Source organism: Aspergillus udagawae (assembly GCF_001078395.1).
Source record: "Aspergillus udagawae IFM 46973 DNA, scaffold_1, whole genome shotgun sequence".
Lineage (NCBI taxonomy): Eukaryota > Fungi > Ascomycota > Eurotiomycetes > Eurotiales > Aspergillaceae > Aspergillus > Aspergillus udagawae.
In genome coordinates this window covers 496,688-524,008 of record NW_025091264.1, presented here as the reverse complement: position 1 = coordinate 524,008, position 27,321 = coordinate 496,688, and the positions used below count along the sequence as shown (strand labels likewise).

The window sequence follows — 27,321 nt, the reverse complement described above, 5'->3', positions numbered from 1 at the left end:
GTCCACTGATGCCTCCGGGCTCTCGGATTCCGATCGCCCGGTTGATGCACGCAGCATTTGTGACATGCTCGGTTCGTCTATCAGTCAATGTCGTACGATTCAAATCAGCCTCTTGCTTACATAGAGACCTGGATGACCGGAGGCTACCGGAGGGGAGACATGTGGCCTCGAAGACGGACCTTTTGTACGATATCCAACAACTGCGGATCTGATCCCAGAGAGGCAAATGACTATGAGATAACTTTGGGTTGAGGCTTGTAGAGCCATGGTCTTTACGAGCGACCTCGTTCCCTACATCGTATACAGAAGCCTTGAGTTTTCCTATCCCTGTGCCCGGAGGAGCCCATTATCCACTCCTCATGGACGCAGAAGATTATTATAAAAGTCTCTGAGAACAGATAGATACTTGGCATTTGTCACATAAAATTTACGGTTTGAGCAGGATACAAAGAATGTAGAAAAACACGAATAGATGCAAGGAATACTTCAACCGACCCAGTGATTGATGCGAAGAGGACTGACGCCAGTATTGCAGCAAGTAGTAGAACGATACAATGTACTCTTTCCAAGTTGCAATCCACATGAGGGATGGCTTAGCTCTCGTTTTCTGTCGCGATCCTGTAAACCTCATTTGCCGCATACTGACCGAGAATGTCAAGAGAGCCGATACTCATCATCTCCAGCATGGGAAGATCAAACGAGAAGACCTGTTTGATCCAGGCGCGCAATTCGAGAGCCACCAACGAGTCAAGGCCGAGATCGAGCAGTGGCCAGCTCGTATTAGGCTCCTCTTGAGGTTTAAGTAACAGGTCGAAGAGTCTCTTGCCGATCTCGACCGCAAAGAGCTTGGCTGCTTCTGGCGACTTGAGAATGGAGGGATCCGCTTTAGCGCTGCTCAAGTACGTCTTCAGGACGTCTGTCGACGCTGCGGTTGCGGCCACCGTAGAATTGTTGTGATAGGAGGCCATGCGGCGGTCTTTCTTCCAGATCACGTAGTTGCTGGGATCGTGCAATGGAATGAGCAAAGCAAGGCCGACGAGGAAAGTATTTTTGTGCACGAAATAAGACGTGGCTTTGGAATCGGCTGCAAGCGCTTCGGCGACGGCTTGACCGGGTTTGTTGTGGACCAACATGGAGATTGCCATTGCGTCAATGACCTCCTGCTCCAGTACAGGCTTGAAGCCGCTCCTGGACATCTTCCCCATCATCCCTTGGTGCTCCGAAATCCATCCCACGTCCTCGACCGCTCCCATATCAACCACCGAGGCCGCCAAACCCAGGCCGTTGCGGTACTGGGCGAACGCGTCTAGGAAGCTATTACCACTGGCATAATTGGCTTGGCCAGCTTGTCCAACAATGCCCGATACCGAGCTGAACATCACAAAGAAATCCAGATCGATACCCGCGGCCACTGAAGCATCGTGGAGGTTCCAGGTTCCCTGAACTTTGGGTGCCGTCGACGCCATCCACTCGTCGAAGCTCATCCTGGTAAAGTTCTCATTGGCGACCACCATAGACATCTGTACAATACCTTTGAGGGGATATGTTGCCGCAGCAATGGCTCTTTGAACATCCTCGAGCTTCGTGGTATCTCCGCTCACAAGCTTGACAGCGCAACCCATGCTCTGGAGCTCGGTGACAAAGTCGTCATCTTTGGGCGTGAGGCCAGCGCTACGGGACAGGTAGACGAGCTCGCGGGCGCCGTGATCGACCATCCAGGTGGATACGGCACGACCGATACCGCCAAGGCCACCGACCATGAGGTATGAGCCGGACCCGTTGAAGGCAATCGGCAGAGCTCTCTTGGTGGTTTCCAATCCCAGCTGGGTTTCCCCTTCGGTTGGCTTAAACGAAACGCCCACACGGCCGATGTGCTGTCCCTTCTCCATAAATCGGAATGCGTCTTGGGTCTGGGCTGCGGGAAAGATTGTCGTTGGTAGCGGGGAGATGTATCCTTTGCTGTAGAAATCCAAGATCGAGAAGATCAAAGCTCTGGCGACATGGATTCTCTTCCAGAGTCCATCGATATCGACACAACAATAATTGCGGTTCGCCAGGAAAGGCTTCATGTCGAGTTTACCATCTCCGATCAGATCGCGTTTTCCGATCTCGAGTAAAGTTCCAAACTCAGCAACGCAGCTCCATGTGGCGTGCAAGAGCTCGCCAGAGAGGGAGTTGAGGATGAAGTCCATGCCACGGCCTTCCGTTTCTCGCATGACACCATCCACAAACGACCTGTCACGAGAGTGGAAGATCTTGTTTCGCGGAATGTTGTAGTTCTCCATCAAATACTTGACCTTTTCTTCGCTGCCAACCGTGACATACACATCGGCCTCCAGCATCTGGGCTACCTGGATAGCCGCCAGTCCCACTCCACCACACGCGCTGTGTATCAGGACGGACTATGCAGGGACGATGGATCAGTAAATGCACTGGCACATTACACAATAACATCGGGTCTTCCGTGCCGCTTACCTGGCCTTTTGTGACGCGTCCAACGTTGACCATAGAGTGAATCGCAGTAAAGTACGGTATAAGCATCGTTCCAGCTTGATCGAAGGTGAGGCTGTCGGGAATACGCACGCAGACAGCAGCCAACGTGGTTGTATATGTGGAAAAGGCGTCTTTCCTGCAGAAGCAAACCACCCGATCACCTACCTGAAGGTCGTCGGGGCTGACGTCTGCCCCCACGCGCGTTACGATGCCTGCGGCTTCGATTCCGAAGAGACGGACCGGCAGTTCAACAATGCCCAGTGCGACCAGGATATCCTAGACGTCTCGTGTCAGTAACATGACACTCACTTTGGGAAAATCTCTTGGATTGACTTACTCTAAAGTTCAAACCGGCGGAGTGCACCTCGACCTCCACTTCGTCCTTCTCGAGGTCCTTTCGCTCATGCCGTGCATAGTGTAGACTGTTGACCCGTCCCGGCGTGAGGACATTCAGCGTGGCCATCTCGTTTGACTCCTCCGAAACCAACAGCTCATCGGCCAGGATGAAAGGGTGGAAGCGTGCGACTTGCACTCGGCCATTGAGAATGGCCCATTCGAAGTCAGGGTTGAGTTCCTCGTCACCTTGGCGAGTCTGAAACTTGGCAAGAACCTGAAGGAGTCCGCCAATGGATTTCGAGTTGTCAAAACTGTCGATCTGACAGGTTCCCAAATCGGCCAGCTGCTCCGTACGGATAGTTCGGGCGAGGCCGAGAACTTGTGCATATCGTGGATCACGGCATCCTATGTCGATGAGATGGGTTGCCCAGAGCATCCCGGCGTCGCGGTCCTGAAGACCGAGAAGGAAGGTCTTGAATAACAGGAAGCGTGCTTCATCGATCTCGTGGAAAAAGGGCTGTTCGACGTCCAGGAGCGAAATGACATCTTGGCCAGCCGGTGGGTCATCCTCTAGTCTGCATCTGGTCACCTGGTAGCCCTCCTTTTCGAGCTCGCTCAAGACGTGTGTGACAGCAGGTCCTTCCTCTTCCAGAAGCACCGTGACCTTCTTCATGGGCGTCTCACGGACCTGCCTTACGACCATGGTGGTTGTAACTTGATGGGGTTCTTCTGAATCCAGAGCCATGGCCTCGATGTCGCCAAACTCTGCAGCTGCAAGCTTCGACTGCCACTCTTTTTGGCTCAGGTAGGGCGCCTCGATTGGCCCATCGGCAGGGCCCACCCACCACGTCGGGAGCACACCAAGCACATACTGGATCCATCTGGATGACGGGCAAAGCTCTTGCAGAAGCAACCTACCATCGGAACCTAGGAGTTTCCTCAGGTTGGCCAAGCTTTCCTGGATATTTTTGCACTCACGAAGAGCGTTGACAGCTATAATGAGGTCGTACCCGACTTCCTCGAATCCTTGCTCAAACGGATCCTGGCTAATGTCCAAACTGGCGAACTGCATATTTGGGAATATCTTCTCTTGGGTCGTCGCCACAACGTAGCCTGGGGCAGTCAAAGTGTACTTGGCGCAGAGAATCTCCCCATCAGGTCGTGTCAATTCGGCGAGGATGTCTCGGTGCAACGACACGCCGTTTCCAGTTCCAATCTCTAGAATCCGGAGGTTGGGCTTGGAGTGGCTCAACATTTGAATAAACTCCCTTCGGTCGAGCTGTCCAAGGAATTCATGGACGTGCGTTAGGGTTTCCCCCGGGAGGATACTCTCTATGTTTTCGCCGGACAAGAGGGCATCCATGTTCATGCAGACTTGACGCAGGGCACTGGCGACTGGGGCAGCCGGAGTGTTTGCTAGCTGACTTAATATATTGTCGATTCGAGCGGAGATAGCCTCGTGATCGAGGCCTGTCCAAGTTGACGGCAATCTGAAGCCAATCGCGCTGGATTGAGATCCGATCCAAGCCATATATTTCTGTAGATGGGGCAGAATTGGATTGCTTGCTGATTGTGAAAACTGCCATTGGGACAAGAGCAAGCAGATGTCCCCGAGCTCCTCCAGGAGACGCAAATGGTCTGTTCGGCTTGCCGGTGTGCGGAAGAGCTCATCCACATCGAGGAAGTCAATGTCGGGTCTCCATTCACATCTGGATGCGGCATGTGTGTCCGAAATGTCTGTTGCACCGGCACCGTCCGCAAGTGACATCCGGATACCGGCAGCTTCAACGACCGTGGTACCCCTGGATGTACAACGGCCGTCTCCAACAACCGAAAAGTTACTCGACAGCTTAGCGGAGACGCTGGTGATCATATCGGACGAGCACCTATGGACAGTGACTTTATCGATGCTAGTCGGGAGCCAGGTCTTGGTTTTGCGTGCGTAGCCCTTGACTGCAGCAGCGCCCAGAATCTGCAGGGTTGCATCGAGGACGGTAGGATGAATGTGGTAGTTGGCTTCATCTCCCTGCCTTCCATTGACAACTTTGCCGACCGCCCGCTGTTCTGAAGTCGAGGTTGTCATCGTCTCAAGGGTCTGGAAAGATCCTCCCAAATTGAGGCCACCTTTGCCCATTTTTTCATACCATTTTCTAACATTGAGCTTCCGAGGCAGACCAGCAGGATCCTGGGTCTGCTCGGGTGCCGATGACTGAGCACAGGCCTCTCCTGTACAGTGCTTGGTCCAGTTGCGCCCGTTGTAGGCTGAAACAGTGAACTCCCACCATGCGCTATTTAGGGAGTTTGTCAGGCGGTGCGGCCGGAACGTGGCCATCATCTCCGTCGGCTTTCCTTCGCTGAGCACCAGCGCCGTGCTGACAATGATATTTCGAACGCTGAATCCCTCCTCAACATTGGTCAACTGTCTTATGGCCTCGCCTGCCAGGGCAATGTAGCCACAGAACGGGAAGACGATGTTCTCTCCGACCTTGTGGTCACGCATCCACGGCGTGTTTGTAACGTGGAACATGTTACGCCAGGCAGGCTCACCGTCACTGCTCTCAGCCACCCTAGCACCAAGAAGATCATGGTATGGGAATTTCCGGTTGCGCCACTCCTTGCTGAGACGAGATTCGTACCAGTAGCTCCCTTCGTGGTTCCATGGGTACCGGGGAAGATCCGGAAGACAGCAACCCGTGGGAAAGAGGGCCTCAAGATTGACATTGACATTGAGTGAGTGAAGTGCTCCAATGGCGGACAAGAAAGATGCAGTGCAATCCTGGTTGCGCGCCATGACCGACACATAGGGAGCTGGAGAAGAAGCCTGGGTGAAGATCTGTCTCAATGGACCTGCGAGAGCCCCGTGAGGCCCAACCTCAAGGAAGACTGCATTCTTTCCCACGTCGTGTTTCAAAATGGCCGTGACAGCCTCGCGGAACCGGACTGGCGATTCCAAATTGTCCTGCCAGTATTTTGGCCAGGTTTTGTGGTCGGGGCCTAGGACATGTCCGGTCACACTGGAGAAGAAGAGCGCCGATGGTTCTCTCCCGACCACTTCCTCGCCAATCAAGGACTGGTAATCCTCTCCGATCTCTTTCATATGGTATGAATGATAGGCTTTGTCAACCTGGAGCAGTCTAGCCAGCATCTGTGGCTGTGCCTCTTTGATAGCAGCAACAACGGATTTGACGGCGTCGACGTCGCCTGAGATTGTAACGCTCTTGGGTGAGTTGTCACAGGCAATCGTGACGTTCGGGACGAGGTACTTTTCCGTTTCCGCCCAACTCATTCCAATAGCCGCCATCGTTCCTGCTCTCTTCTGCCTGCTGGTCACTGCTCCACGGTGGTGGGCAGCGGTGATGGCCTCTCCAGCGCTGAGAGCCCCGGCGGCGTATGCTGCAGCAATCTCGCCACTGGAATGGCCCACGACTGCGTCTGGGCGAATTCCCGCGGACTTGAGCGTGTCGACCAGCGCAATCTGAATGGCAGTGCAAAGTGGTTGAGAGAACTCGGCCAATGACAGACGGCTCTTCTTGGCTGGTTTCTTGAGCTCCTCTTCGATCGAGTACTGCGGCTTCTCCCCAGCAATAGTCTGCAGGTGTCGATCCAGAGATCGGATGCTAGACCTGAACACTTCATTCGATCGCAGCAGCTCCCGTCCCATCTGGGGCCATTGTGCGCCCTGACCGGTGAAGACCATAACCAAGCTCGGCGGCTTCGCAGACTTGGTGTTTGCAGGTTGTGAAACACTTTCAAGCACACCATTACTGAAGATAGCAAAAGCTCGGTGTGGCAAATGTTCCCTTCTCCTTGCCAACGTGTAGGCTAGATCACTGACTTTGTCGGGATTTTGTTCCACCCATGCCTTGTAGTCGTCGATCATCCTCGTGATTGACTTTGACGAGTTGGCTGTGAACAACAGAAGTTGCGGTGTCTCCGGTGTTTCGTGAACCGCAGCCGGGACGTTATAGGTAGCGGCAGATTCGAGAATAACATGGGCGTTTGCGCCACCAATCCCAAACGAATTCACACTGACCCGTTCGAGTCTGTCCTTCGGCCACGGAAGTGGATCCGTAGGGACCGTCAGCTTACCCTCCGCGAACGGAATGTTTGGGTTGGGGCTGGTGAATTTGATATTTGGCGGGATGACGCGGTGCTCGAGTGCTTTCACCATCTTCAATAGTGATACAAGGCCGGACGCAGCTTCGGTGTGTCCGAGATTGGGCTTGACCGACCCAATGTAGACGCCTTTGTCTCCAAACACCCGGGCCACAGCTGCAGCCTCAATGGGGTCCCCAGTCGGCGTACCTGTCCCATGGCATTCAACCATGGCGGTTTCCGCGTAGTCAGTAATACCTCCGAGCTCGTATGCTCTCCTCATTAGAGCCTCTTGTGCATCCGTGCTAGGCTGCGACAGTGTAGGGGTCTTTCCGTCCGCGTTGTGGGATGTGGCTCTCACGACAGCACGAATTGGGTTGCCGTCTCTCAGGGCATCCGCCAATGGCTTGATGAAAATCGCCGTAACCGCCTCTCCACGGGCGTACCCATTCGCGTCAGCAGAGAAGGTCTTGCACGAGCCGTCACTGGATAGAACCCCCTGTTCCTGCATCGCCATCGACATTCCTGGTGCGAGGATCAGATTGACGCCGCCCACCAGAGCGGATCCACAGTCGCCTCTACTAATAGCAGCACACGCCTCGTTCAAAGCCACCAGGGCGGAAGAACAAGCTGTACGAATTGTCATGCTATTATAAGTGTCAGCACAGAGCTGGTACTTGGAACAACTCGCCAACAGAAGATCATACCTTGGCCCTTGCAGGTCAAACTCGTACGAGAGCCGATTCGCAACAACAAAATCTCCTGAACCGGAAATGCGATGTATACCCCATGGCTGGGTCTCCTTCCCAAACATCTCCAGCCAGTCTTCTCCAAAATTACCAATATACGTGCCGATAGTCTTGCCTCTCCAATTTGTCACGCCGGCATCTTCAAAAGCCTCGCGTGCGACTTCCAACATGAGCCGTTGCTGGGGGTCGGCCCGCTCTACCTCGGTGCGCGTCATGGTGAAGAACGACGTATCCAACGCTCCGACGTCGACGCTCTCATCGAGGAAATATCCATACTCGGTCGAGACGGTCCCTGGTTGCTTCGTATCCGAGTAGTATGAGTCGATGTTATAGCGCGATTGAGGGACGCGACATCGAGCATCTTTCTTGGCGAGGAGGAAATCCCAAAGTTCGTCGGGCGTCATCAAGCCCCCAGGGAGACGACATGCCATACCACAGATGGCGATGGGCACTTGAGCACTGGGAAGGACCCCATGGGCCGAAGTACCATTTGTGCCGTTCGTGTGCACACCGTTGGTGGGATGCCCGTTGAGAGTAGCCCCATTGATCATATTCGAAGCCATTGTTACCCCCTGGCCATTGGTGCCGTTTCTTTCGTCCATAGTCATTGATGTGAATTAGAAGTAAAAGTTGCTTGCTTCGCAGTCACCTGGCGGACTCTCTTTGCATTTGAGTTTAAAATGACCGTTAACATGATTGCTGTCGACAACGTTGCATGCATTTCCCATGTGCTGGGTTCCGCAACGGCCATGCGGCCCCCCGTCCGCTCGCAGGCCGGAACCCGTGTCGGCGACGACCCGCAGCACCTCGGCCGGATACGCCGATAGGGGACCAGATGATCCTTAAAATGGGTTTATGAATTAACTCAGCATATTGACTCGATGTATTCTTGAGCTACGTTTCTTTTTCTTTTAGGTGACACAACGCTGGCCGCTGCACCACTGTCGAAGAGTATACCATCCGCAACCTCACCACCATGGCAGCTAACGGCAAGATCGTCTCGGAGATGGTCTCCTGGATCAAGAGCCAGAAACTAATCGCTCCCCGCATGAAAGATGCCCCCACATTCTACCGAAATCTCGAGGAGGCTTTAGATGTTCGACGGTCGACCCAATCTCTGATGACCCGAGGACAAAGCACATGGAAAACAGGAGACGCGATAGACTTCTGCTCCAACGATCTTCTCTCTCTCGGACTCACAGGTGAACTGCGACGGGAGTTCCTGGCCGAGTTGGCAAGACACCCCGATTTCTCGCTGCATTCCGGGGGTTCTCGCGTGATGGGCGGCAACTACGACTATATCGAGGAGGTGGAGCAGGAAATCGCCGACTTCCTCGGGGCAGAGACGGCTCTCATGTTTAACTCGGGCTCCAACGGAAATATTGCCATCTACACGGCTATCCCACGGCCGGGAGATGCCATTGTGTACGATGAACTGGTTCACTTCAGCACGCACACAGGCATGGCCGCCTCGTTGGCCACAACCAAGGTCGCCTTCCGCCACAATGACCTTGACGCCTTTCGAGAGGCCATGTCCTCCACCATGGACTCTCATCCCATGCTTCAGGACGGTTCACGCTCGATCCTCGTGTCTGTAGAGTCGGTGTACAGCATGGATGGAGACGTGTGCCCTCTGGTGGAGATGCTCGAGATTGCTCGCGAGATCTGTCCCAAGGGCAACTTTGCCTTCATTGCGGACGAAGCTCACGCCACTGGAATTGTGGGTCCCAGAGGTGTCGGTCTCGTCAAGTTGCTGGGTCTGGAAAATGAGGTTGCAATTCGACTGAATACCTGCGGCAAGGCCTTGGCCTGCACTGGATGTAAGATCAATTGACCTGGCAGTAACTCCTCGCTCAAGCGGTATCACTGACGCAATTGTTTGAAGCTGTGGTTCTTGGAAACGCCACGGTCCGAAACATGATGTTGAACTATGCTGGGTCCCTGGTGAATACCACAGCCCCATCCTTCCCGTCGGTTGCAGTCATTCGCGCAGCCTATAACCTGATGAGAACTGGTGCCACGCAGAAGGTATGCAATGATTGGGTGAAACGACTGAAGAGTTCATAATAACAAAAGAAAATTTAGGCTCAGGACAACATACAACATCTCGTCAAATACTTCTTCAAATCCATCACCTCCAGCGACATCTGGGACAAAGCCACCGATATGGGTATCTTGTCAATTCCCGTGGCCGAGGACTATGAGTCGCTGGACTTTGTGACGCACATTGTACCGATCTGGACCCGGCAAAAGTACAACTGGTGGCTCTTTTTTCACCTGCAACTGGCGAAAATCGCCGTCGTTCCCATTGACTATCCCCAGGTTCCCAAAGGCAAGTCTCGCGTCAGGGTCATGATCCATGCTGGAAATACGGAGAAAGAGGTGGATTATTTGGTCGCCACGCTTTGCGACTTTGCGAATGAGATGATCGATATCGAGGAGGGTGGCGAAAAGGGCAAGATACCAAAAGCCGCGCAGGAGATTTATGCGTTGATGGCGGCGAATGCGTGAAGCTGAACGTGTGTCAGCATATATATACTGCAGAAGAGGGCTCCCCTTAGACGTGTTGCCGTAGGAATAGTTTGGATTATCATACTACGAGATGGCTATAGTACCCAAGCGAAGCCTTTCAACCCTTCCCATCAGACCTACAAGTGGTCGCAATTTTTTCCAGTAATGCCTTCTCAATTAGGAAACAATAGGACCCTATTAATACACAGTTGCAGTTTCATGGGATGCCGGATTCTTGCTATGCAGTGCAGGCTACTACACTGGTTTCATTTCATTTCTCAATTAAGGACTTGGAGCTAAAAATATATCTATAAGTTGTGTCCAACATCATTCGCAAACTGAAGCCTTCACTTCTCAGCCTGGCTACCGACCTAGAGGGCAGCCAAAGCATCATACTGCTTCCGAGTCACGGACAGCACAGACCCATGTCTCAACTGTCCCAGGTTAAAGCCTGAAACAGGCGTAAACGTTCCCGAAGTCACATCTGTCGACGCCCATGGTGATAAACCAGTGACACTGCCCACCTTGTCGCAGACCAGATACGCCTTGCCGGGTTGCACGTTGTCCCAGAAGGGATACGGGCCCTCGAAGCCGGTGCTGTCCTTGATGGTGCCTGAAGGGGTGACCCAGTTACCGAACAGGCCGTTGCGGCTGACTTCGACCACAGGGCCGGAGGCCTTGCCGCTGACATAGAAGCGGACGAAGGTGTTGTCGTCAACGCGGAGAATGCTGAGATCGATGATCGAGCTCGTCTTGTGGTCAATGTAGGTCTTCGGCTTGGTGAAGGTCTTGAAGTCGCTGGTGTGAGCGTAGCGGATGATCTCTGTGGTGGTGGGATTGCCTGTGTGGTTGACATCGTTTGCTGCGTACTGTAGACTGTCAGTCTGCTGATCAGGCTGTACTTCCGGGGGATACCTACGAATTTGGACGCCCAGTGCACCAGGTATTTTCCTGTAGACTGTCAGTCATGCTCAACTGAGGAGATGTACACTGCGACATACCAGCTTTCGAGTCCCAGATTGCATCCGGCGCCCAGACCATGCCGGCTGTCGCATCCTCGACCGTCACAAGTCGCTCGCCAGTCCAATGGATCAGATCCGTGCTCTCCCAGACGAAGATGGCCCGGGATCCAGTCCGAGTTGCTTTGTCCCAGGTAGTCTAGCACACTCAGTATCTCGGAAAGTTTACAGGTAGAGAGGGAGACAAACAGTGTCAATATCCAGATCCGTTCCGATCAGGTAGTACTTTCCCTTGTCACGGCCGACGCCTTCGATGATCGAGACATCCCGGACGGCCTTTGTGCCCAGGGTCGGGGAGACGATGGGCTTCCCGCCGTTGATCGTGGTGAAGTCGAGTGGATTACTATTGTTACTCAAGGCGAGGTAGACGCTCTCGTCCTCCGTCTTCCAGTAGAAATCGAGGTAGCCCACTTTGGTCGAATCGGCTTTCTGGAGATCGAGAGGGAGAGGTTGGGGAAGGGCCATGGTAGGGGTGAGGAGAGCAAGGATGCCCGCACAGATCGTCGTCAGGCTCTTCATCTTGTTTTCTGTGTGGCTTTTGCAATCGAAATCAGTGTGGTCGTACCTCTGCCTTTATATGTTCGTTTATGTCCTACAGTATCATTTTCCCCGGTGGTTCATCTACGTATCCACACTAAGACGCAAACTAACGATGCCCAGACTTGTCAACAGAATATGCAGCAATCGGATAATTCATTGGAGACAGGGTATTTTGCCAAGCCGAGCAACAAACAACAGAGTAAGACAAACAATATCCGATTTCCCCGAATCTGCAACCATCCCCGCTAAAGACAAGCTCCGGCGGAGGATCGTCGCAATATACCCCGCAGTAATGGAACAGATTAAGCAGACAACGCGGATGATTCAACCGAGTCCCGGGGAATCATCGGATTAAGACCGTTTGAAGGAATTGGCGATACGCCAATTACGCCACATATGTCATTCTGGGTATCTGCACCGGTCGCCCCTTACTCCATCACAGGCAGTTCCGCCATGTGCAACTTTGCGCTTCCATACGGGACGAGGTCAATTTCGACCGGCTCACTTTGGCACGCCCGGTCACCTTTGCGGGGCGGATTGGGCGCATATCCATCCTTCAGCTCCCATTGGATCTCGCAGAATCTTGCCGTGATGGGTGTCGGTGCTCCTAAAGTCCAGAGAGGATTGGACAGAGCTCCGTCAAAACCATTATATCGCAGGGAAGATGGGTCGATCGCATAGGCCCAGGAACCGGTCGGATGAAGCTCATAATCTCGGATATTGTCCGGAAGATTGGAGTAACCCTGGGCAGGCTGGGAGGTTTGTGTGTACTGCACCGGGATCGCGTAGAGCAGGTTGCCGTAGTAGATGGCTACGGTATCGTTGGCGCGGCTTTGAACGTGAACTTCTGCAGCCAGTGTGACGACCACTTCGGATGAGCTTTGACTTAAGGGAACTATGAGCATGCCGGTCCGTGTATCAGGTGTCCCTCCCGCCAGAGGGGATCCATTGACCGAGACAGTGTGGGAAGCGGACCATGTTGGGATCCGTACGGAAAAGTCGAATGGAGCGTCCGCGTCGATGGTATACACCAGCCGCTGGCTAAACGGGTACTCGGTCTCGCAGTTGATTCTCACCTGCGTCCCTGACTTTGTGGAAGTCTGGACACTCATTGGACCAAGAAGGGCGTGTGCGATGCCGTTCTGACCATGCCTTACAAAGGCCGCAGACACAAACTTGGGATATCCCTGCGGATGATTTACAGTGCAGCAAGGGTAATTCGGCTCGAGTCCAAATGTTTGCCCCATCTCGTCCACGTTCTGAAAAGGAGAGTGGTCCAGTCTATGCGAGATGGGCTGATTGGTCTGCGCGACGTACTGATGCGCCGACCAGTCGGGAAGAGTCATGACCGGCAACGCATTGAATGCGGCGAGCTCACACTGATCCGCCAATGAATTGTCCCCCAGAGCATGGTACAGGTAGCTCAGCGAAAACATTGTCTCGACCACAGTACAAAGCTCCACTCCACTTGCGGGACTCAGCCCGGAGATGCGCTCGTCGCCGATGATCGACCCTGAAACAGTTCCGTGGTATCTGGAAGTCCAGTTGACGGCTCGCAGCGCGCTTGTAGCTAGTCCCTCGTCATGCGTCAGGCGTTTAAAAACTGCTCCGCTCTTCAAGCCCATAGCAACATTGACCCCATGCTCGAACGGATCGTTGGCGTCGGTGATGTCCGGAGAGATGGTGCCCAGATCGTCCTTGAGGTAGACTCCATCCGTATACCAGTGCTCCCAGTCCAGGGCCTTTTCATGAAACATTCGCATGCAGTCCAGGATCGTCTGCCCTTGGGCCCTAGGGTCTCGCTCATACAGCCACTGCAGACTAAGTACCATATCCGCCGCGCGAGCGCGCCCCCACCGATCATCCACGTCGTCCTCAGTCTGCTGCACCAGACCCCGGTAATTATCGGATAGCATCGAGTGCATCAGATCAACAAACCTGTGCATCGCATCCAGAATCCGTGTCTCGAGCTCTGTCCCCGCCTCCGCTTCTGCCAACTGGCTCAGTCCCAGCATCATGGGCGATCTGCCCCAGAAGTTCCGCGCGGACGGGCTTGCCTCAGGACCTAGCCATCCGTCATCGTGCTGATGCGATAAGACATAGTCGGCGACATTTAGGACCTGGTCCTTAAGACGCTGGTCGTCGGTCAGATATGCCAAGGGAACCAGGCCGTTGAACCAGTACGGGAGGCCCTCATTCAAATCATTGTAGTCTGTATGACCACCGAGCCAAAGACTGTCTGTAACGATGGGGTAGAAGTCGTGCTCGTGGCCTGGAAGTCCGTCGGCCATGAGATGCAATTGATCTGATAGCCATCCGCGCGGCTTGATGGAGCCGAGAGGGAGTGGCTCGAATGTATGTGGGAGAACTGTCGCGTTGGCTAACCAGCAGAATAAACAGGAGATTGTCACTTACGCTCATCGTCGGCATGCGCGTCGCGTCGATTGGGAGTCGCGAACGCTAGCTGACTGACAGCAAGCGTGGAGAGCAGAAATATCTGTCGCTCTACGGTAAGGAGATGCATTTCGAATGCTCCCCTTTGATGAGGCGTTTCTTGGGTATTGGTCGAGAACTGAATTGAATAAAAGTAATGAGCCATAACTACAGAGCCTCGGCATTGGAATGTGGCAGATGTCCGCGTCGAGAAATGCACGACCAATGTAGGCGTATCTTAATGACACCCTGAGAGCATTACAGTATTGTTGACGCCTAACATACTTGTGAATCAACCCTCCCTAGATATTCTTCCGTAGAAGAGCTGACCTACACAGTGGCTCTGTATAGAGCGCGAGTGATGGAATGAGATAGTCTGTACTCTTAATCAACTCACTCACTTAGCTATTCAAAGACAAACTATCCTAATTTTTGTGTTCCTGCTAGGAAAATACAATAATAAATAAATGCTCTTAGGAAGGTAAAGCATCGATCAATATGGTCAGTCTTGGGAGTATCCTGAGTGCGGGGAATCAAGATAAACAATAAATCCCCCACGCTAAGATGATGCTACTACAGTCCTCAAGGTGATGTCTATTATACATATCAGATTATCAATCAATGATAGGGTAACAATGGGATTGTTAATGCCCAGAAATGCAGGGAGCCGATGTAACCCCGACAACCACAGCAATGCAACCCTTGCTTGTATTTAGTCCGTGCAGGGCAGCCATTTGCTCAGCTCAGAGACAGTAAATATGTATCTAAATATCATCCTATGTTTCTGTTTAGCGACTGCTGCATTGCAGACACTCCCCCCAGTGTATCAAACAGGCTTAGGGCCAACATCGGGGTTTGATTTTCGCTCAGTGAAGAAGATCATCTATATCAAGGCCGATTTCGCCTCTCATCGGGATGAAAACGGAGTGACGCTGATTCCTCCATCGGCGCTGGAATTCGCAACGACATTTCTGCATGATCTGCAGGAAGTGACCGCCAGCGAGTGGACACTCCGCCAGGTCCATGAATTCAGCGCAAAGCAAGGGATCTTTCTTGACAGACTTGGCATAGACTGCAACTTGACCTACGAAAATGGCATGCCAACAGAAGAAGGATATGAAGTGGAGATTCACCCGCAGCGGGTCATTGTCCGGGGATCTGGGGCGAGGGGGATGTGGTGGGGAACGCGAACACTGCTGCAGAAGTTGATCATCGCTGACGGGAAACCGCTTCCGGGTGGCCGCATTGTGGACGCACCCTCGGTTCCAACGCGAGGATACATGCTCGATGCAGGCCGAAAGTGGTACTCGCCTGCCTTTCTTAAGGATCTGTGCACGTACGCCTCGTTCTTCAAGATGTCCGAGTTCCACTATCACACCAGTGACAACTACCCTCTAAATCGGGGCCATAATGAGACATGGAGCAAGGTGTATGCCCAGTTTTCGCTGCACCCTGAGAATCCTGACCTCCATGGAATCGTGCAGAGGCCGAACGAGACGCTATCACGAGCGGACTATGAAGAGCTGGAGCATCACTGTGCGCAGCGGGGAGTGACAGTTATTCCTGAGATTGAAGCGCCAGGCCATTGCCTATTTCTGACCAAATGGAAGCCAGAACTGGCGCTGAATAAGAAGGATCTGCTGAATCTTTCTCATCCTGAGGCGGTGCCGCTCGTCAAGTCCGTCTGGGCTGAATTCCTCCCGTGGTTTCACACGAAGGAAGTACATATCGGGGCGGACGAGTATGACTCGACATTGGCAGATGATTATATCAATTTTGTCAATGAGATGACACAATTCATCCAGAACGAGTCAAGAAAAAGGATTCGCATATGGGGCACTTATGAGCCATCGGATACGCTTTCTATATCCAAAGATGTGATCATTCAACACTGGCAATACGGGCAGTCGGATCCTGTTAGTCTAGCAAATGATGGGTACTCAATCATCAATTCGGAGGATCGCTGGGCGTACATGTCCTTGAAAAACGACCATATGCCCATATTCCCCGCCCCGTATCCATATTTGTTCAACAACTCCCGTGTTTTGAATTTCGGCGACATCGACGGATGGCAGTGGACCCCGGCGCTCTTCAACCCATTCAACGTCACGGAGCAACCGGACAAAAAGGCAGTCCAGGGAGCAATTCTAGCAGCATGGAATGACAACGGGCCTGACGCGACAACACAGCTTGAGGCCTTCTACGCCATGCGGAACGGGATCCCGATTGTCGCATCTCGAGCCTGGACGGGCGATCGAGGTCCACAACTAGATGAATCTAGCTTGTCTTTGTCTGCGAACTTGCTTACTGCCCGCGCAGTTGGCCAGAACCTTGACAGGAGACTTACTGGCCGTACCAAACCTGGGAAGAGTTCGCTTTTGAGTTGGATGTCCGACAAGCAATCGGGGGAAAGAGTCCACCTCGGGTATGGCAGCAAGGGAATGAATTATACATTGCAGCTTGACGTCGCGGGGCCATTCGTGCTGTCCTCCGAGGACTGCTCCCTGAGTTTATCCGCAGCCGGTACTTTGGCCTTTACATCCGACGGGTGGGAGTACCAGCTTCGCTCTGTAGCCGAAGAAGCTGGATTCGACCCGGGGTATCCGGGACGAATCTGGACAAACGATACATCATCCACGCATGAATCCATCAAAGTCCCTCTCCAGGGTCAGATCACCATTCGCACAGATGTCATTGGAGGGACCAGAGTCTGGGTGGATGGGAAGTTTGTCGGGAGATTCGAAGTCTTCGTCTTTGGCGGGAGGAACCAGTTGTTTTCATGGAGCCAGATGGCTTTTGTGGCACCACTGGAATGGATCCAAGGTGGATTACAGCGACTGAGGGTTGGTGAATACGATGGCAGTCATAGTCTACAGAGTAATTAACGAGCATTATGATGCGGTATCTATTCACCGTATGCTTAATGGAGAACCTGGGCCTTGACCCTCAAACCCGCGTGAAATACAAGTCTAATCCTTGTCTTCCAAATTGTCAGGCAAGGGAGCCGCCTACATATACCTGCGTAGGCCTTCGAAGAAAAAGGTTACGAGTATGAATGTACAATGCGAAGGTGAGTAGACGTTCCTAGGAATGAGAGTGCGAGGTTTGATTATCATGAGTAAACCAACCATGTTCCTCTACAGAGTAAAGGCATTGTTGGTTGGGGTTGACAAATTCAGTAACCTCATAGCGGTCCATTGCAAACACAGTATAACACTCTATAAATAGGCCCAATAGGCCAAGTCTATGACTACTCGGTTCATCTTCTTGCTGTAATGGTGGGACGTGTGGCACATATTATAGATCGGATTACCGGTTGTATAGTGAGGAGAGCTCGCCTATCGATGATAGATTTCCTAGTTTTATAGATATAAATGGGGAGCCCATTATCAGGTAACTCGCCTGGCTGCATATCCGAGTTGAAGTAGCAGAATAATAACATTTTTAGACGCTTGAGAGTCATGAGGATATATAGTAAACCTCTCTATAGCGGGGAAAAAGCAATGTCGAAGTAATTTTCCGCCAGACTAACAAGGAATCTCCCATTATGATTTATGAGTACGCCTCGGACTATACAATCCTATTTATCCACGTATTTATCCAGGCCGGTCCACCATCCCCGCATCTCCGCAAAGAACCCCAGAGATCATTCGTCACGGAAGATATCTTTTCTTCAATAATTCTTGACTATGACTGGCTCCTCTCTGCCGGACGAACGGGAGAATCCCTGTTTTCTTTCAGCAATGTTTATAAGCAGCCAATGTTCCCCGCAGCCCGAGATGCAAGGAAGCAAAAGCTGCGCTGAAATTCATCATGCATCAATCGCGATTGTTTCTAGGGCTTATTCTTGCAATCGAAGCAGCTTCTGCTCATCCTCGATCATGGGGACCAAGGAAGTTTACCAGTCTTGTTTCCTTTGGCGATAGCTATACCGACCAATCACGGTTGAACTACTTTGGCTCCCATAACGGGTCAGCTCCCCCAGTTGGCTGGGAGCAGCCAGACGTAGGTCCTCATCTGCTAATGAATGAGCTTCGCTGAAAAGCATAGAACAACAACACCGCATCTGGTGGCTATGTCTGGGGCCACTATGTCTCGCAATACGCCGATGTAAACCTGTACAACTACGCCGTCAGCGGCGCCGTTTGTTCCAACCAGATCACCCCACGCACATTCTCCTACATCAACGCCCTTTTCCCTTCCGTTCTGGAATACGAGGTGCCCGCCTTCCTAGCTGACAGCAAGTATAAAGTCTCCGGAAAGAGGTTCCTTAACATCCCAGCCCAGGAAACGGTGTATTCGATCTGGATCGGCACCAACGACTTGGGCAACTACGCCTTTATCACTGACTCCCAGGTCAAGAATAAGACCATACCAGATTATACCAATTGTGTGTACTCCGTTCTTGACCAGGTCTATGCAAACGGCGGCAGATACTTCGTGCTCATGAACCTGGCGCCCCTGCAGTTGTCCCCCCTGTACGCGACGCCCGAGAACGGCGGCGTGGGGGCCAACCGCTACTGGCCCGACAAGCCGGATAATCTGACCTTGATCAGTTACCGGATGTGGGAGCAGGTTGCGACTGCGAACGATGTGTTCAAGTACCAGACGCCGTATGAGCTGCTGGTGGCCAGGAGGTATCCTGGGGCGCGGTTTGCGGTGATGGACATGTATGGATTGGTATGTTGCGTCTTGTCGTGGACATTGGCTTTGGATGACACTGACTTGGCAGCTCTCCGAGGTGTATTACAATCCCGCAGAATATTTCAACGGGAGCGCACCAGCGAATGTAACCGGTTTCAACAGTCACTGCAATCTTAGTGGAGGGGAGTGCACCCGGCTTCCCAGTCCCGATTCTTTCATGTGGTTTGATGAGTTGCATCCTTCGCAGCGAACGGACCAGATTATTGCCGAGGAGTTTGTCAAGGTCGTCAGGGGGGACAGTAAATGGGCTACCTACTGGTAATCCTGCATGTGAACTCGTAGTACTGCTATATCGAATATGCCTTGGATTAAGGAGATGTCTATGGCTTGATCAAAAGTATTGTACATTTGAAGTGGGCATAAATCCCCGTTCAGGGTTACATACTGGAGTTACCTCAAGCTCAAACTAAAGCTATGGCTGAAACACATGCTTCGCACTATCGGCATTTTCCGCAAGAATTAGCCCTATAGAGCCCCAAGCCACCTCCTGAATGTCATCTTGACAGCTGCGATCGTCCCTGGCTTCAATCGTCAGCAGTCCCCCGCAACAACAGCCGAACCGACCAATCAATGGACCAGAACAACCAACAGTTGCAATCTCCCCGGCCGTTAGGGAGGAATAAGGCGTCCTCCGACTCTGCCTTACTCACGAACACTTCTACTCGACAATCGCGTTACTCTAAAACTTCTAGTTAACAATACACTTAGAAGAATGGCCATGCCCGGCCGCTCGACTGACATGGCCTCACCCGGATTCCACCATGTCCAATGCCCTCCCCGAAGTCCAACCACCGCCTTATCCTATAGCCATCCGACCCGAAAGCATCACCCAGCATGAAGTGATAGTGACCGTGACCAACCGCCCGGAACCATGGCACTCGCTCGACTACTCCATCGAACACGCCGGAACCGAGCTCTTCACCGTCCGCGGCCAGCCCTGGAAGATCAGCCAGGCACGCATGTTCCACGACCGCTCCGGACTCCCCCTGTTCGAGCTCCGATGCCAATGGTACGACTCCTCGTCGCTGTGTCTCCGGCTTCCTGGCGGGGAGCAGTGTATACTCGAAGCAAAGCTGCGGGTTGCGATGAACGCGCCCAGGGCGGTTGTCACGTTCCAGAACGCTGCGCAACAGCCGAGGGCGATTGGACCGGCTGCGCAAGGCGAAGAGATTGTGTTGGAGGTGCATGCGCAGGACCTGTATAATATCCTCCAGGTGGTGGTTGTTCAGAACCGCAACGTGGCGTACATCTATCGGATAACGGATCGGAGTGTCCTCGCCGAGGGACAACGGCCACCGTTCCGCTTCAGGCCGAAGTGGACGGTTCGAGTTGCGGAGGGGGTGGATCTATCGCTGGTTAGTTGATCTGCAGTTCAGCCTGGACTTCGTCTCAATCTGACGGTCGTAGATAGCGGTTGTTGTGGTCATTGTTGGCCAACGAGCCGGATTGGATGTAGGGGACGGTTGATTGGCATATTGAAGGGGTGGCATATTCAGTCAAGACAGTCTGTACGTAGAGTCGTCAGCTGTTACTTCGATAATACTCGGGTAGAATGTTGAATATCTGATTGTTAGATGTCAAACGGGGTCCTGGGGTAGACGCCATACAAGTAAGAAGGCTCACTTCATACGCGGAACATCAGGAGTAAATAACAATTACTGTATTTAAGAGCAATTCCAAACATAATTGATCGTACGTCAATTCAGATCGAGAAGAGTTGTCGATTGGCGATGCTTGCTCCCTCTGGCGGATATGCAACCCATCGGAACAGTGGGCCCGTAGCATTCAATTGGCTCTTTTACAAATAATAATGAGCGGAGAGCTACGGCTCGCAGAACTAGGTAGATAGTCCATTTATTCTGCTCTTGGAGAGGTCATTAGCTTCACCTGCATGGCTGATTACGGCATGCATGCCAGCCAATGAGCAATTATTCTCAAGGGCTAGCTAGATAGGTTGGGCGAAGAAGTGTGGACATGAAGAAAAAAGGGGCCCTTTCCCGTTTCGGACGCCGACTCTTTCGGAAACTGAGTGCTATCGCCGGTTTAAATGCCACCTTTCCCCTTCTCTTAGAAGTGTTACCTATTGTACTCTAGGATTTGTTTTCCCTGTGATATAAGTTGATATTCACAATGCGGACATCTCGACTAGAGTTGGTCCGCTTGACAGAAGACCATTTGCTTGGTTACTTCTCAATGTGGAAGGACCCAGAGGCTACGAAATGGAGCAGCCATGGCCCCTGCAATACCTTAGAGGCTGCTAAAGAATGGATGGCTGAGCTCTTGCCTGAACTCAATCCGACCGGCGAGAACTACGCTGTGTTACTCCGTCAAGATTTGGATTCCGATGTCATGGAGTCTCTGAAGCAGAAGAGAGAGCACTCGCGGCTCTCTAGCGGCTACATAACTCCTGGAGTGTTCCTGGGGTGGATTGGGACCTGGAAATCCGACCCAGTGCCTGAACTTGGGTTCGTCTTTCATCGCGATACATGGGGTCTGGGATTTGCCACCGAAGCCTTAACGGCATTTCAAGAAGTGTTCTGGCAGGCCCGGCCTCAGTTCGATGTTCTCGAGGCCTGGTGCGACACGGAAAATAAAGCTTCGGCCAGTGTTCTCAGAAAGTGTGGATTTGATTCTGTCGAGGTTGCCTACGGGGACTACCAGCTTCCGTGGATGACTCCTCCTTTACGGAATAGCGAGCGGTTTCGACTATTGAGACCTACTGCTTGATATTCAACTGTAGAGTGCATACTCTACAAGACTTTGCCAAGTGCTAAATGACTATTCGAATTTACTAAGACTAAATGTGGCCTTCCTACTGTTATAATGGTGATCCATCCGATACTACCCGGCGTGAGCAGGAGGCAGTGAGCATAACGGATCGATCAGGAAATGCCAAATTCTTGTTTGTTGATGGAAAGTACTACCTTTTCACTACCCCTGCTCACGACCCGTAAACGCACGATATGCCCGTTTATGCTGCTCCAGCAAGACCAAAGTGGACATCATCTGCGGCCCCAGCCTCGCAAAACTCGGCGTCCATCCACGAAATAGCCACCGTGGACCCTTCATTCTCGTCAACTCTCCGATGACTTCAGACTGGAGCCCTCACTGGATGACCCCATGAATTGTGTCTTGATCACATCCATACGGCTAGCTAGTGTAATCGCTACGAGTCTCGCCAGCAACGAAGCCGACACATGCAGCACCGGATGGTCGCCATTTGACCCGGTGATGTTCACAGTATGTATCAGTACTTCTATTTGTACCGCGTGGGGTCGCATTCCCTCAGTAGCATCGCCGCCTAGGACATATTTCTGGAGACCGGGGGATATCGCCCTTTGTCCTGATTAGGTTTATAGCTCCTAGTAGCAGTATATCTAGCTAGTAACTATATAATCTAATAGCTTGAACTACTATAATCTTTAGATACTAGATTTTTAAGTTTCCTACCCTAACAGTTTATTCCTTCACTGAGGGCAGAAACTGGCGCTGACATAACTGTTATTGTCTAGTTCAGTATCACGCTTCCAATACGCCTACACCCTTCCATGCCTTGTTATGCTCGCTGAAATAGTGCTCCCAATTCTCCACGAACATTTGAAGCACAGTTGGACCCTCCGCTTCGGCTGCGTAGTGAAGCACTGTCATTCCATTATCCGACACCTTGAATATGTCTGCCCCTTTTTCGATGAGTAAACGTACCGCTCCCTTATTGCCTGTCTTGGCTGCAAGGTGCAATGGGGTCACTCCATCACTCGACTTGGCCGAGAGGAGATCTAGTCCAGAACTCTCCTCAATCAGTAGTTGGATCACTGCCTCGTTTCCGCCCTCAGCGGCGTAATGGAGTACGGTAAGTCCATCCTTTGTAGTGGAAGATATATCAACGCCCTTCCTTAGAAGTAACTCTACCATCCCTCTATTCCCTTTCTGGGCAGCAAGATGTAGTGGCGTAACTCCGTCATCTGTCTTTGCCAGAATTCCTATATCCTTTGCAATGAGCAACCACGCTGCTGCATTCTTGCCTTCCCGAATCGCAAGAGATAGGACTGTCTCCCCTTCTCCATCCTGTGTCGAGATGTCTATTCCCTGTTCTAGCAGGCGCGGAATGATTGTCTCGTTTCCCGCGATGGCTGCAAAATGTGCCACACTCACTCCATGATCATTCTTCGCGTAGATGTCTGGCATTTTCTCCAAGAGAAATTGTAACCGTGCTTTATCTCCCGTGGCAATAAATAGAGTTCCTATTGTACCTCGCTGGAACACATCCACTCCCATGTCGACAAATAGGCGTACTAGACTCGCACTCCCATTACATAGAGCAAGATCGAGCACGGTACCACCCATGTCGCCGCAGAAAAGGCTCCATGATTCTACCTCGGCAGATATATCCAATCCTCTTTCGATGAGAAGCCGAACAACTTCCTCATTTCCTCCCATGACCGCCGCATGTAACACTGTGGCGCCGTGTTCGTCCCGAGCCCAGATATCAGCTCCCTTCTCCATCAAAAGCTGGAAAACGGCCTCGTTCCCCCCCATCGCTGCGTAGTGAAGCAGATTCGCTCCAGAATCTTCGAGCAATGGGTCGCCTCCTTTCTCTATGAGCATCCGCATCGTCGACTCACTGCATCTCTCTGCCGCAGCACACATCGAATTTTTAATATCCCAATAGTCCAGTTGATCAGCCCAGGTTTCGAGGAAGTGCTGAAGTGTTGATTTGTTGGTGGTCAATCGTGCCCACTCCAGTATGTTCCCGCTGTCTTCCACGCCGTATTGTTTGAATAGTCGTATCATGGGGCCGTTTCCTGTGAACGCGGCGAATTTCAGTGCCGGGTTAATCCAATGATCTTCTCGTATATCGTAGTGTTCGTTTTCTTTCAGGCCAATCCGATAGAGAACCTCATTGTAGAAAAAAGGATAAGATGCTGATATATCTCCCCCGTTCTCCAGGATCAGCTCCACCACCGCTTCATTCCCTCCAAGCACGGCGAAATGCAAAGTTGGCTCCCCCAACTTCTCCCCTTTCTCGATTAGCAGCCTTACGACCGCCTCGTGTCCCCCCAGCGCAGCATAATCTAATACTGTAAATCCGACGTTATTCTTCGCCCCAATATCCGCGCCTTTCTCCATGAGTAGCTCTATCACAACCTTGGATTCTTCTCGGGTCACAGTTGGCCGCAGCGAAGGCCGATGATAGACCGGAAGCTCCTTCCAATTCTCCAGTAACAGCATAGTTACGTCCCGGATGCGATTTTGCACTGCCAATTGCAGTGCTGTCTCTGAGTTCGAATGCCGAATGTCTGGATTGATTGTCTCAAGCAACCGTTGGATAATAGAAACATATCCCCGCTTTAATGGTCCGGAGGGCGACGTCATTGATTCCCTTGGGCAAGCCTTTTCAAGAAGAGCTGCTACATGGCCGTGGCCCCCCTTCTTTGCCATATCCAGTGCTGTCAATCCCTGCGAATCCTCGGCGTTGGGATTGCCTCTTTCCATAAGGAGCTCGACGAGCGAGGTATATCCCTTCTCTGATGCAAGGTGCAACGCAGTTTTCCCAAAGTCGTCTGGGGTATCTGGTGTAGAACCTATGAGAAGCCTTGCTATGTCTTCGTGCTCGTTTTGAATTGCCAAGTGCAACGCCGTCTGTCCTGCTGAATCCTGCAAGCCCAGGGTAGCCTTTGGGAGCAGCGACTTGACAATTGAGACATGTCCATTTTCTGAAGCCATATGCAGCGCCGTTCGTCCAGTAATATCAGGGAGGTTTGGATCAAGTTTTTTGGTGAGGATATCGACTACATCCTTGCACCCATGCTGTGCTGCCAAGTGAAACGCAGTTTTGCCAACCAGATCTGCACAATTGAGGTCAAACTCTGCCAGCAAAACCGCTGTCTCGTTCTTCTTCTCGAGTATTGCTAGATGCAGTGCCGTCCGGCCCATGACGTCTTGGAGGTTTGGCGTGGATGTCTCTAGCAAAAGCCGCACAATCGTCGAGTATCCTCGTGCGGCTGCTAGATGCAGCGCCGCCTGCCCTACTGCGTCTTGTTGATCGCAATCAGTCCTGGGCATGAGCAGCTCCACAATAGCTTCATTCCCGTATTCTGCCGCCAGATGCAGAGGTGTCTTCCCTGCGGATTCCGCAAGCGACAAGTCGACTCTATCACTACTGAGGAGCTGCTTCACTGCCCCCTTGTGCCCATGTTGTGCGGCCAGGTGGAGAGCTGTCCGCTTCAACGAGTCCTGGGCGTTCACTTTGACGCCTGGCGTTCGGAGCAGCAATTCAACAACGGGTTCTGATCCCACAAACGCTGCCCGATGGAGCACCGTCTGCTCGTCGGCGCACCGGGAGTTTACTTCCACTCCTTGCTCAAGTAGCTGCCTGAGTATCCTTTCATTGCCACGCTCCGCCGCAAGGTGAATTGCCTTCTGACCAAGCCGGTCCCCCAAGTTCAGGTCAGATTTTTCGACGAGACTCCGGACGACCTCGTCGTGGTTTCCCCATGTCGCATAGTGCAGCGCGGTCCAGGTGGTAATCTTGTCTGAGAAGTTAGGGTCGACTTCAGTGCCTAGTAGTCGCTCTACCTCCAAGGCGTCACCAGATGCAGCGGAAGAGATCAACTGCTCACCTAGGTCCGAATCTGATGAATGATGAATCGGTATATTGGAGGTGGAACGTGTTCTAACGGACTTTGATTCTGCATTGTCATCGGCTACACCGATGACTACCTCTTTTGGAGTCAGGAGCTCATCAGGATGACTCATTTCTTGTCTTTGTAGAGGGGGATGAAAGTAGACGGAGCCGATGAATCGTCCACACTCGCACTCTGAATCCTTGGTCTTATTGACGACCTCCACGAGCACGGCCCTGCTAATAGCCTCACAATCAACCTCAGCTAGAAGGCAATGCGTCTCGGGTCGCTGGAGCGCAGCTTGCAGGCGCACTTCTGCCAGAGGATGTGTGCCCTTCCAGTTATATCTCCCCCTGGAAATCCAGTCCGGGCGACCTAGTACCCTCCACTGGCCCACGACTGCCCCATCCTCTGTAACTCTCAGAGAGGTCAGTCCTGAAGACGGTGCGAGGTCAACCAAACTGGTAGGACACCAAGTAAATCCACCTTTAGACATGGTCGCGGAATTGTGGAAGAGATGTTCGGGGGAGATTTTCCCAACTCTCTTCAGGATGCGCTGATAGATGTCTTGCTGTGTTGTATCGTGGGGTATGTTAATGCCAACTAAAAGCCCGGCTATGGTCGCTATATCTCGAGGCCACGACGTATATCGAGAGCCGAGCACGGTCAACAGGTCGTCAACGGCACTGATTCTCGTGGCCCTGAGATTCGCTATCGGTCGTGCTATGATATCATCGGGCACTTTTGCCAGAATATCGTCGTCAAGGTCTTTTATGGCTGGGCCATAAGCGCCTTTGAATATCACTTTCACTCGACGAGACCGGGCCAGTTCCAGAGCCGTCCAGCCCCGGCTAAACCAGGGAGACATGATAATCGCAAAGCAAGCAAGTCTCGCATTCTTGCTATTGTCATCATCATCGATCCATTCCCACTCCCGCAGGAAACAATCGTGGACGAGAGTAACGCGAGCATCCTCATAATTCTGCTGCATCCGATTTATCGCAACGGTGCGAGCGGCCTTTGATCGCGGAATGCACACCGTATCCCACCAAATCCCTTCACACTGGAACTGCTCTGCAATGCGTCGAAAGAAGCTATGGAGGCACCGGTTCACCTGCCCGGGGCCCCAAGCGCCGGCACCAGTCCCATCAGCCCAGACATGCGATATCGCCATGAACGGCCGAGGAGGCCTAATGATCGACTTCCCATCCAGCGCCCACGCCGTGACCTTGCCTGCCTTTGCGGCTTTCTCAAGTTCATCCGGGGGGAAGAGGCCGCGCAGAGGCACGCATGTGCAGCCTGGTGTCTCATGGCGCTGCTGCACGCCTGTGAAATCGCGCCGGGAAAATTCGCAAAAGTCAAATGTGCACTGCTCGTGGCCCGGGTGATGGGGGATACGGTGTTTAATATCAGCGTCTGATGCGGGGATGAGTAGAGGGATGTTCTTTTCTCGCTGTGGGAGGCTGCGGGCCACTGCCCACACGCGGTTGGGACAGAGATTGAACTCGGTCGTTGCCCTGACGAGAGCCTGCCAGATAAAGGACGATGATTGGGATGAGCTAATATCCATCCTTTAAAAGAATTTTATAGATGATAAATTTAAATAGAGCGCTGCCAGTCAAGCCGTGGATGGAGCGTGCGGGGAAAGGCTGACACCATCTTATATTTTCTTTTTGTGACTGCAGGTCAGCGAACCCTTACTAAGGATTTTAGGTAACTAAGAGTACCAGGCGAGATTTGTCGAGTGGATGTGCAAGTGACAGCTCTAGGCGGCCTTCCCGCGACGTGTCTTGCATGATTCGCTATAGCGGTCCAAGA

The 27,321-nt window shown here is 52.4% G+C and overlaps 9 protein-coding genes across 9 annotated transcripts; 5 read left to right on the top strand and 4 right to left on the bottom strand.

Annotated features, from left to right (window-relative positions):
• Positions 1–593: 593 nt before the first annotated feature.
• Positions 594–8,281, bottom strand: Aud_000154 (reducing polyketide synthase sphB; the record flags this gene model as incomplete). The annotated part of the gene is made up of 4 exons (XM_043285670.1): positions 594–2,402; positions 2,476–2,769; positions 2,831–7,571; positions 7,632–8,281. The coding sequence occupies 4 exons, from the start codon at positions 8,279–8,281 to the stop codon at positions 594–596; spliced, it is 7,494 nt and encodes a 2,497-aa protein (XP_043141605.1).
• Positions 8,282–8,649: 368 nt separating this feature from the next.
• Positions 8,650–10,184, top strand: Aud_000153 (aminoacyl transferase sphA; the record flags this gene model as incomplete). Its single annotated transcript, XM_043285669.1, has 3 exons — positions 8,650–9,493; positions 9,559–9,701; positions 9,759–10,184. The coding sequence occupies 3 exons, from the start codon at positions 8,650–8,652 to the stop codon at positions 10,182–10,184; spliced, it is 1,413 nt and encodes a 470-aa protein (XP_043141604.1).
• A 371-nt stretch (positions 10,185–10,555) lies between these two features.
• On the bottom strand, positions 10,556–11,722 carry Aud_000152 (glycoside hydrolase family 43 protein; the record flags this gene model as incomplete). The annotated part of the gene is made up of 4 exons (XM_043285668.1): positions 10,556–11,053; positions 11,104–11,135; positions 11,186–11,342; positions 11,393–11,722. 4 exons carry the CDS (start codon positions 11,720–11,722, stop codon positions 10,556–10,558), a joined length of 1,017 nt encoding a protein of 338 aa, XP_043141603.1.
• A 449-nt stretch (positions 11,723–12,171) lies between these two features.
• Positions 12,172–14,267, bottom strand: Aud_000151 (uncharacterized protein; the record flags this gene model as incomplete). The annotated part of the gene is made up of 2 exons (XM_043285667.1): positions 12,172–14,111; positions 14,159–14,267. 2 exons carry the CDS (start codon positions 14,265–14,267, stop codon positions 12,172–12,174), a joined length of 2,049 nt encoding a protein of 682 aa, XP_043141602.1.
• A 667-nt stretch (positions 14,268–14,934) lies between these two features.
• Positions 14,935–17,061, top strand: Aud_000150 (beta-N-acetylhexosaminidase; the record flags this gene model as incomplete). The annotated part of the gene is made up of 1 exon (XM_043285666.1): positions 14,935–17,061. One exon carries the CDS (start codon positions 14,935–14,937, stop codon positions 17,059–17,061), a length of 2,127 nt encoding a protein of 708 aa, XP_043141601.1.
• Positions 17,062–17,989: 928 nt separating this feature from the next.
• Aud_000149 (SGNH/GDSL hydrolase family protein) lies at positions 17,990–19,142 on the top strand (the record flags this gene model as incomplete). Its single annotated transcript, XM_043285665.1, has 3 exons — positions 17,990–18,181; positions 18,227–18,856; positions 18,909–19,142. The coding sequence occupies 3 exons, from the start codon at positions 17,990–17,992 to the stop codon at positions 19,140–19,142; spliced, it is 1,056 nt and encodes a 351-aa protein (XP_043141600.1).
• A 499-nt stretch (positions 19,143–19,641) lies between these two features.
• Aud_000148 (uncharacterized protein) lies at positions 19,642–20,347 on the top strand (the record flags this gene model as incomplete). Its single annotated transcript, XM_043285664.1, has 2 exons — positions 19,642–20,235; positions 20,288–20,347. The coding sequence occupies 2 exons, from the start codon at positions 19,642–19,644 to the stop codon at positions 20,345–20,347; spliced, it is 654 nt and encodes a 217-aa protein (XP_043141599.1).
• Positions 20,348–21,010: 663 nt separating this feature from the next.
• On the top strand, positions 21,011–21,607 carry Aud_000147 (GNAT family N-acetyltransferase; the record flags this gene model as incomplete). Its single annotated transcript, XM_043285663.1, has 1 exon — positions 21,011–21,607. One exon carries the CDS (start codon positions 21,011–21,013, stop codon positions 21,605–21,607), a length of 597 nt encoding a protein of 198 aa, XP_043141598.1.
• A 792-nt stretch (positions 21,608–22,399) lies between these two features.
• On the bottom strand, positions 22,400–27,073 carry Aud_000146 (uncharacterized protein; the record flags this gene model as incomplete). Its single annotated transcript, XM_043285662.1, has 1 exon — positions 22,400–27,073. One exon carries the CDS (start codon positions 27,071–27,073, stop codon positions 22,400–22,402), a length of 4,674 nt encoding a protein of 1,557 aa, XP_043141597.1.
• Between the last annotated feature and the right edge of the window lie 248 nt (positions 27,074–27,321).